This window comes from Lampetra planeri, unplaced genomic scaffold (genome assembly GCF_965212315.1).
Source record: "Lampetra planeri unplaced genomic scaffold, kcLamPlan1.2.h2 scaffold_1430, whole genome shotgun sequence".
NCBI lineage: Eukaryota > Metazoa > Chordata > Hyperoartia > Petromyzontiformes > Petromyzontidae > Lampetra > Lampetra planeri.
The window spans coordinates 1,882-12,699 of NW_027614153.1; the positions used below are offsets into that span (position 1 = coordinate 1,882).

A 10,818-nucleotide genomic window follows, 5' to 3' on the forward strand; every position below is an offset into this window, starting at 1 on the left:
TTTTGTTCATCAGTACAACTATATGTGCATAATGTATGTGTGTAACATTGCATTACTTTTCATATAATTCAATACAAATGAAAGTTGAAAACTTCTGTGCAGTGAGCACCTCTGACCTCTGAAAGGACGATTCCAGGACCATTTTTTTAAAAAAAGGAGGAGCATTCAAAAAAAGAGGAGAGAAAAGTCTCCTCCCAATCTAGTCTGTGTCCTGTAGGTGCTGCAAGGAGGAGTCGGTCCTTGGGTGTTGGACCTGGATTCTGGATCCGTCTGAGCCTCGGTAACTGGAGAACCGAGCCTGAGTGACAGCCTGCCGGTGCTGGGTAACGGAGGGGGTGGGATAACGGTGCACACGAATCCCCACAAAGGGGAGGGATACGCTCGCTGTGCTGTTGCCATGTGTGCAACATGCACACAACCCAAAAAATCTGTCTGGATGCTGCTGGTGTTGTAGGAAACACCCATATTTCTACAGTTTAGACGAAGCCCCATATCAGCTCAGAGAGGTCCAAAGGTCTCAGTGTCTCAGGTTGTTGTGCAGTTGCACAACGTTGCTTTCACACTTTTCCGCCTGCAGCAACCGGCGAGGTCACTTGTTTTTTTGTTTTGTTTTGTTTTGTTTTGTTTTAACTCGTTCAAAGCAACATGTCAGCCGCTCGGATCCAGCTGTTATCACCCAGAAACGTCCGACTTTTCAGCCGGGGCCGAAGCGAGTTGTTAGCCGTTAGCAGCGGGGGCGCAGCGGCCCGGTGCTCCCACGGTGCGTTCACTGACCTCTCCCCCCGTGTCCTCCTCCTCTTCTCCCGGCAGAGCCCTGTCGAGTCTGAGCGCAAATCGGCGCGGGCTCCCCAAAGAGAAAATGTCCGAGAATGGCGTAACGTCCCGGGCCAAGGTGTTGACCATTGACACCATGAACCCCACGGTGAAGAAGGTGGAGTACGCCGTACGGGGACCCATCGTCCAGCGGGCTGTGGAGCTGGAGAAGGAGCTCTCTCAGGTTTGCGCAGCAGCCACATCACCACAAACTGATGCCTCTCCTCTGTCCTGAACTTTCTCATTTTTTTTCTAGCTGACACACTTCCCACACTGTCTGCACATTCATGACATTGCCCCTGTGAGCCCTTGAAACATGGCTTTGGTGAAAAAGTTAGTTTTTTGGACTTGCACTTGTGTTACAAACCTGTTTAAAACACACACCTGGCTACTGTTTTTATTCAGAACCTGTTATCAGCCTTATGAAGCCTGTATGAAGGTATGAGAAGGTGACATGTGAATAGATCCTCATTACATTCGTCAACCTGCATGCTGGCTCCTGCAGGCATTCTGACTGATAATGGTGATTCTAGGGGTGATTGTATTCTGGGTTATGAGCTTGCTATTACGTCATAACATGTTTCCAACAGGACATTCACTGTGCTGTGTTATCAGTGTCATTGTCCTCTTTTCAAAGTCTGTCTCGTAGTTATCAACGTCTGATAATATCTAATGAACAATTTGCAGGCAGCGCCATGTGTCATGTCTTTGAAAGGAAACATCCACTAGCCTCTGCTGTCCAAACTCAGTCTATAGTTTTCAATCATCTCCTTGGTTATTGTTTGACTCACTCGTGTGTCTTATGCATAGTTGTTAATGTACAGAAATAGTTCCATAGTTTGGGCCTGGGCTTTTTTTGTCCTGTTTTTATATCCCTGCGTGACTGAGTGCTGACAATTCCATCACCTCACTTAACCTCTCCCAGTCGCCTCAGTCAGACATGTTCAGCTCTGCTGCACCACTTGTCATTCATTAAAAACCTTACACACTGATGTTCTCTCAAGCATTCAGAGTCTGTCCTTTTAGTCCAAAGTATCACTTGACTTTTTTCAGCCCGTTACGTGGACCATCTGTGCGCTTCACTGTCAAACTGGGTCTGTCCCTTTCCTCTGGTGCTGTTGCTTGGTGATGTGGCAGCCAGCTGTCAGTGTACAGAGTGCAGTGTGCTGTGAACGCGTGGTGCGTTGCTCAGGAGGAGATGAACAGTTAAAATGCTCAGGTTCAGTAACGTGTTGTGGGTCAGCACAGACTCAAACCAGATGGCTCTCAGGCACCAAAGATCTTCTCTTGTGCTTGGTGGCTTTCTCTCTGTGGGATGTTCATTTCCTAGCCTGGGACCAGGTGGTGTTGAAGTTCTGTTGTTAAAAAAAAAAGCAAAATGAGTTGAAGTTACACTCAGATGAATAATGATCGTGAGAGATTAGAACTTTTTAAAGAGGGAGGACATGAAGACCTGGACGTTCTTCATTCACTAACTGCAGACAGCTCTTGCAGTACATAAACCGACCAGGTGTCGGTTACCTGGTGTCAGGTAACGTTGGGAATCGGGTCACAGAGGTATTAGGCTGTGAAGGAAGCACCATATTTGCTTGCTGCCATCCTGCTTCTTACACAACACACATTTTTTGAACCAATATCTTTGCTTTTCAATTACAGTTCATATACTCTCTGTCCTTTTTTGTACAGGCAGTAAAAAGTATGTGTAAGATTTTCAGGACACACACACACACACACACACACACACACACTGGCACTTCATTCTGGTCTTTGTTTGGTCCTAATGGGCAGCGAGCCGATGATAAACTGGGGCCTCTGTGCAAGTATTGACACAGGGACACACACAAGGCTGTTGTTGTCAAAGACTTCTCATATATTCTCCAAGAATTAATGGAGTATACATGCTGTGTAAAATGATTTTGAGCTCCTTTAAAAAATCACACACACACACAAATTAGAATACAGGCCGTATTTAGTTTCACCTTGCAGATGACAGAAGAAACTTGGAAGAACACTAATCTTATTTCTGATTATGTGTTTACTTCAGATAGCTGCAGACACAAGACCTAAAAATCAAGATAAAATAATGGAGGTCTGCACTTTGAATCCATCCGTCATGTCATCTAAGCTGTGTGATACTGATGTGAACCCTGAACACATGCACACTACAGCATGCACAGCGCCAGTGAAAAGGTTATTAAGACTCTTGATGAAAGTCATACAGTGGAATCTGCTCCTCACAGTGGAGACAAATTGCTGTCTTATCTTGCATATGGCAGGAACAGATGAACATCCGTCCGTGTTTAATATAGGAATGATACATTTTCATATGGAAGCTTTCTCAGAGATATTCCCTGACATTAAAATCGACCTCTGTGATAGAAGACAAAAGCTGGCTCCGGCACAGTCCGATGACAGAATGCAGTTTGTTTCCAAGAGATCCCCATCACAGTCGTGAGGGGGCAGCCTCCGTAACTTTAGGGTGGGATTCATTCCGAATTCTATGATTGGCCCAGATTCGGTGACGCCTCTACACTTTGACCAATGAAAGCAAGAGACTCAGGTTTCCGATAATCTGAGTTGGACAAATCAAGCAAACAGGCTGTTTTGATTCCTGCAGAATGTTATTGTGAGGTTCAGCTTGTGTTTTTTTGTGCGGGTTCCCTGCCGCTCCCGACTGCTTGCAGTAACTGCATGAGTGTTCATGTTTGTTTCTGCACATGCGAGTCTGTTTGTCCGCCATCGGTGGGTTCAGAGGAGATCATCTTCAGAAACTTTTCGTAACAAGCCTGGAAAACAGTAAAAGTGTTTCTCTACTTTGGTCATAAATCATCGTAGGTGTTTTCTTCTCTGCCATTAAAAGCTGCTTTCTCATCCAGTGCTGACCACATGTCACTTTTCTCTTTTTATATGTCAGGTAAATAGTACCACCATGATAAGTGGGTTTGCACACGTTGAAACTTTGTTCAAGTATCTGCGTCACCCTATTGATTTTCATCAAACCTGCACCTGCTGCTAATAAACCCATGTTCACTGTGGAGAATATTTACAAAAGATTGTCCCGTTATCTGACGTCTGTCTATTTCACAATATCTGAAAATGTCAATGAAGTAAAGACAGCAGTACACCTCTCCCTGTGGGGTTTGGGAATCTCTGTGCACGGCTTTGTGATCCATACTGACAGATTTCCAATTGTGTGCCTGAGAGGATGCTCAAAGGTCGTAGCATTTACGGCACCTGAATTTTAGTTCTAGGTGTTAAGAGTTCAGTTCCGTCTCTAAGAAGTTAGCACAGAACGCCGTTTACTGGCTAAATGCCTGCGGTTGTGGATTGCAAATCCATTTACACAGTTTAGGAATTGGACACTTCATAAACGGTGGCTCTTATTCCTCAAAAGATATTTTTAGGGACGGAATTTGAATTTGTTTGCTGGATTTCATATGATTTGCCTTTGACCCTTTACTAACAACCGAGTGTTTTTCTCACAGTTGCACAAATCATGTGCAATGTGTCAAACTCCTGCAGAGAGGAACATGGCGTATGAAGGAGTCATGGTGGAGAGGAAGAGACGTTCCAAATGTGGCAGCAGTGCTGCTTGTTGATCATTTGAAGTAAGAGAGGAACCACCGGCAATGTGGTGAAACATTGTTTATGAAATCTGTGTTTCATTTAGGAATTCCATCTATTTCCCAACTGAGTATCACACAGAGGAAATTCTCATGTACAGTATCTTTTGATTAAATTGTCTCCATGCAGGCTCAGCAAGAAGTAAAACTCCATAACTACATTTGGGGTCAATGTGGTACGGAGAAGATCTCCCATGATTCCATGCTTTAGTCCGGCGTGTAGTTTTCTGCCGTCAGTTTTCATCTCAAAACAGAAAAGTAATGGGTTCTCTGCTGGCCTTTTTTGTGTAAACCACTGGAGCTGTTGTGTTCTCAGATGTTTATGACAAAGTTCTGTTTGCAATTAGCCTGTGTGAAGGCTGGTAAGCTGTAACGTACCAGACAAAGGGGGTCATCACTCCTCCACCATCATCATTCTCTAGCTTTCTTTTTTTTTTCTTCACTCATCTACTTTGTGTGGGACAAAGAAATGTGAAATCAAGCTTTTATATTTCATTGGTCGGGTCAGACAGTCATCGTTTTAAGAAATATATGTAATAATTTCTTCTTTTTCTGTTTATGCCGTGTGTGCAGGGAATGAAAAAACCCTTCTCTGAGGTCATCAAGGCCAACATTGGTGACGCACACGCCATGGGTCAGCAGCCGATCACTTTCTTCCGACAGGTTTGCTCCAAACCCCTCCCCCAGCCTCTCATCTAAATATAGCTCCTCCTTTCTGACCTCGAGCTATCTACAAAACTAATTTCTTCCCCACTGAGTTTGATCAGAGTTTTACTCCTGACTTTGTGTTAAATACACACTTTGCCTAATGTCCCTCTGATTGTTTATTCCCCTGCATCTCCTTGTTTCAAGGTCTTGGCCCTGTGCTCGTACCCAGAGCTGCTGAACGACAGCACATTCCCCGAGGATGCTAAAAGTAGAGCCCGTCGCATTCTGCAGTCCTGCGGAGGGAACAGTATGGGTGTGTGTTGGCGATTTATTGAAGCACATTTAGCCTAGAAAATTTGATTAAGATGGTTTAGTTGTGGGCGACACGGTGGAGCAGTGGTTAGCACTGTACTGTCATCTCATGGCTGTGTGAAGTTTGCATGCTCTCCCTCTGTCTGTGTGGGTTAAGTGGTCACTCTGAATAGCCCGTAGGTGTGAATGCAACCCATAACCTTCGGTTAGGATCTATTTCAGTCGTGTGAGGTCACGACATGTAGAATGTAGGAACGACAGCGTTCCACCCACCTGACAGGTGTGTAGTTGTTGATGTCTCACTATGACTCTTCCTACAGGTTCCTACAGTGCCAGTCAAGGGATCGACTCTGTGCGTCAGGATGTGGCCCGCTACATTGAGCGAAGGGATGGCGGCGTGTGCTGCGACCCGGACAACGTTTACCTCACCACTGGGGCGAGCGATGGCATTGTGGTACAGGACATGCTGTAGCTTTTTGTGTGTGTCTGCCGATCTGTCTGTGGAAAGAATTGTAGATGAACCAGATCCAGTTGGATGTCAGAGCTGAACAAGCACCTTCTAATTAATAGATAATTCTAATTCCACATCCATGCGCCGGATGTTACGGACCAAAAGCAGCAGTGGTAAACAAGTCATGGCTGTTACTTTTTTATGACTGTACGACTCTTAATAGTTGTGATAAGACATCCGGGACACACAATTTGCACAGTGTGTCCACGTGTGACAGCAGAACCATCTGATCTCCAGGTCACATGGGCTGTGGCCATGTAAATGTGGACCACGCGTTACGTCAACCCGATCCAATGTGTTCTCTTCTCGCCCTCCTCTCTGCCTTCCTAGACCATGCTGAAGCTGCTGGTGTGTGGCGAGGGCGCAAACCGTACAGGAGTCATGATCTCCATTCCCCAGTATCCCCTGTATTCGGCCGCACTCGCCGAACTGGGCGCCGTGCAGATCAACTACTACCTCAATGAGGAGAAGTGCTGGAGTATGGACATCAGTGAGCTGCAGCGAGCTCTGGACGAGGCCAGGCGCCACTGTAACCCCAGAGCACTGTGCATCATCAACCCCGGAAACCCCCACTGGTGAACCTCCTTTTATTTCTGGTCAAACACAACAGGATTAGGACATTTCCCCTACTAGCATTAGTAACACCTTCCTTAAAAAACACTCTATTGATACAACATCCTGTTCAACATTCGATCATACAAATTCCCTCTTGTCTGTCGTGTATGTTTTGTGCATTGTGACAGAGTTGTATAAAATATATTTCTGTAAAATAGCTGAAAAGTTGGCACTTACACTAACTGATGCATCTCCAGTACATATAATTTAGAATCTTTTAAGCTCTTCATTTAATTAATTATTCATGTAATTATTAATTCTGATGATTAATTATGTCTATTATTATAGTTTATTTTATTCAATTAATTATGTCACAATTTAAATTAAAACTGATTTGTATAATGTTTGTACTGAATTTATTTGTCTCAGCTGTACTTGTTGCATCATGTTAAATATGCACTTTTAGCCACTAGGTGGCGGCAAAATAACACAACTTCTTCACTCATCGCCATCTGAAACCTTTGTTGAATCTGTGTCTGTCCTTCAGGTCAGGTTCAGAGCAGGCAGTGCATTGAAGACGTAATTCGATTTGCAGCAAAGGAGCGACTTTTTCTCATGGCAGATGAGGTAGTGTTCCTGCATCTTTTCCAACATCCTGATTGACGGAGCGTCATGACACTCTCACCCTGTCGACATAGGTGTACCAGGATAATGTGTATGCCGATGGGTGCCAGTTCCATTCTTTCAAGAAGGTGCTGTTTGAGATGGGGCCCGAGTTTTCCAGTACAGTGGAACTGGCGTCCTTCCACTCCACCTCCAAGTGTTACATGGGAGAGTAAGAGAGCAACCGTGTCACATTTAAATCACTCCAGTTTTGTCTGAAGGATTGTCAAAGTTTTCGAGTGGTGCTAAGGGGCTTGTGTCCCTACCTAGGTGTGGCTTTCGTGGAGGCTACATGGAGATCACAACATGGATGAGGAGGTGAAGGCCCAGCTCACCAAGCTGGTGTCGGTCCGTCTTTGTCCGCCCGTTCCGGGACAGGCTCTAATGGATCTGGTGGTCAACCCTCCACAGCCTGGGGAGCCCTCATACGACAACTTCATCAAGGTATAAAGTCACCACCATAAAACCATTATTCCTGACAGGATGGTGCGCGACCATGTTTTGTCTTTTTTTTTTTTTCAGTACAATGTCAGACTTTATGTGTATCATATTTATTCTTGTGTTATAACCTTCTGTTGAGTCACTGTTGGCACTTGAAACGTTCCATAACCTGTGAAAGGCCTTGCTTTCTTTGCTGTATTCAGTCCTTTGCGACCTTTCATGGTTGTTTTTATTACTACATGAATGCTGCCATTCATCATGTGGTATTCAGAGATGTCTGGAGACATTCAAGCAGGACAAATTAATGGTACTAAAACCATTACATATACAATACAATTGTTTTGTTTTCAGAATGTTAAAACTTCAATTTTTTTTTTTTTTTTTTGGAGCTGAACAAGCCAATATTTCACATTCCAAACCAACAGGGGGCAACAGATCAGAAGTCTTGAGTGTTCACCTCTATTATCAGAAACAAAGACCTTCATTTGACTTTCCCAAGCTTCACATACACAAATTTTCATAATTTAGAGGCATAAGTACTGACATGCCATACAGTATTTGTTAAATTTCGGTGAAGGCTTGAAGGCCGACACATCATCACAATAACATACGGGAGCACAAGATGTGACGCTTTCATGAAACAAAAAGACGCTGAAGTCATTGCAAGTGTTAAAGTTTCCTGATTTCTGGTGTTTTTTTTCCTCCACTGTCCCCCCTTTCCCACTCATGTCCAGGAGCGCACAGCCACACTAAATGCCTTAGCAGAGAAGGCCATGCTGACAGAGCAGGTTCTCAACACGGTGCCGGGCATCAGCTGCAACCCTGTGCAGGGTGCCATGTACTCCTTCCCCCGCATCACCATCCCTGATAAGGCCGTCAAAGAGGCCATGGTCAGTCATTTACTTGTTTTAATGGTTCCTATTAAACCGCGTTGTCCCCTTAAAGGTAAAAGGGAACAAATGATTTCAAGTAGAGTGCGTTCAGTTCTTTGCGGTGGTTTAGAATCTGATTAGACTCAGGAGGATAAAGTCGGAGTAAAGTACTGATCCATATGGCTGCACTAGCTTGCGTTATTGCCTAGAATTCTTATCAGCATGGAATATTGCTGTATTGAGCAGAAATGCTGTGCACATAAACATTACTTCTTTCATGTCACATTTTCATCAATATGAAGAGGAAGTGTCTCTAGAGTCTTAAGAAAGCTGCTTATTCTTCCCACACATTCTACACTGAAGGGGAACACTTGAACAAGGGGAAATGGTGTTGCCATTAAACTACATATAAACTTCAATATCCTCAAACATAAACCTGTGGTGGGTTGTGATTCTTATTGTATATACAAAAAATACAAATAGCACCTTTGTAGCAAAAGGAGCAGTCTCTGCTCTGATTTATGTATTTATTCAAGTCATACATAAAAATGGAAAGCAGTGGAAGGGAAATAATAAAGCTCAAAGATGCTTAGTGATAATGTTGCTGTAAAGTACATACAGTACTTGTATGAGAGATGTACGGTGAGTCACAGTAATCCTTTGGATATAAATGAGAGCAGACGCTTACAGCAAACCCACACTCACCAAAAACAAAGCTATGTTACTTCATCTCAACGTAGTCCCGTGTCGGCAGAATATCAAGCCCCAATGTGCAGTATAATATTTTCGTTCTTTTCTGTTAGGAAAAAGGTCAACAGCCAGATATGTTTTACTGCATGAAGTTGCTGGAAGAGACTGGAATCTGCCTCGTACCCGGAAGCGGTTTTGGTCAGAGGGATGGAAGCTACCACTTCAGGTTCCATTTCCAATTATCCTGTCAATCAACAGAGTTAACGCGTGTTTGATGAGGCTGAATTTCTTTGCTGTTGCTGTTTTGCTGACCATAAACTGTCCGACATGGCATCTGCTGTATATACGTCACTCAGTGTTTTTGTTTCCTCCTGCCCAGAATGACCATCCTACCACCGACAGACAAACTGAAGATTCTTCTGGACAAAGTGAAGGAGTTCCATCATAAATTCACCCAGCAGTATTCATAAATATCCACACCTGTCGTTTCCACCGCTCACAGAAAGGAGAAACTGGCCAATCACAAAACGAAAAGATCTCAGCTAAAATGGAAAATATCTCTGGCTTGAAAGTGCCTTTGTGTCGGCTCCGGTGGTCTCTGTGATGATGCACTTCAGCCTCCACATTCATCCGACATTCACACGTGGACGTTCGTAGACGGAACACAAAGCACCGTTGTGAATCAGAAAACAGTTGTCGATAAATGTCGTGCCAGTTTGCAATAACAGAAATTGCTTCAACTTTCATGTGTTGTTTCAGCTTTTGAAGGACGTACTATAATATATATGGCTAGATAGATAGAAAGGAAGCTCATCTATGTGCCAAGCGTAAAAAAAAAGGTATAACTGGAGAAAGGTGCCTCTTCCAACCTTAAAAACATGTTGTAGAATTGCATTCCTGCAGGTGATGCTTGCCAGAGAGTATTTTCTCTTCATTCCATGCCACTTTGTGTTTGATACATCCACTGTGTTATCATGATTCAAAGCGCAAAAGGGAGAAAACCGTCACTGAAGGAAACAGATTAAAAAAAAAAAACAACATTTTATGAGCAATAAAATACACCCGTATCCTCTTGCCTGGTATAATATACTTTTAAAGGACCTTCTGTACATGTGCTAGCATGTTGCTACTTTTTAGCAAATGACAAAAATACATAAATACAATATTAAAATTGTAAATCCAACCACCCACTTTCATTTTCAGGTAGCGATCCTGTCCATGAAGATGTCCAGATTATTCTGGTTTTGGTCCACAAACAACATATTATGTAATAAAGTAGTTGTGGCAAACACCGACTGTTAGCATGAAATATTAGCATTCATTTAGAGCCGTTTGTCTCTCCACCTGGCAAACGTGTGTCCATTATCCACATACTTTAAAGTAATACAACGACGTACAATTACAGTTTCATGTATTGTTTTTTTTTTTGCCAGCATACTAATTTGTAACAATCAAATATGCAAATATGTTTTCACATTTTAAAATAAACATTTGATTGTGAGAAGTTACCATTATATCTCAATTTGTCATGTCCAATTTCAGATTGAAGTCCACAAATATTTCCCCAACCTACTACAACCTGTCATTCCTGATGACCCCTTTCATACTATGACATAATTAACTGGTCGTAAAAAAAAATGAAATGACAAGCCCTGTTCATTAACTGCTTGAATGTTTACTATTTGACCCA

The 10,818-nt window shown here is 43.2% G+C and overlaps 1 protein-coding gene across 1 annotated transcript; it reads left to right on the forward strand.

Annotated features, from left to right (window-relative positions):
• The first annotated feature begins 859 nt into the window (after positions 1–859).
• On the forward strand, positions 860–9,598 carry LOC144739328 (alanine aminotransferase 2-like). Its single transcript, XM_078622290.1, is given in 12 exon segments — positions 860–997; positions 5,010–5,099; positions 5,289–5,397; positions 5,717–5,850; positions 6,238–6,473; positions 7,002–7,089; positions 7,161–7,297; positions 7,396–7,424; positions 7,427–7,569; positions 8,301–8,456; positions 9,242–9,354; positions 9,508–9,598. Coding segments are annotated over 12 exon segments (1,464 nt in total).
• Positions 9,599–10,818: the final 1,220 nt, after the last annotated feature.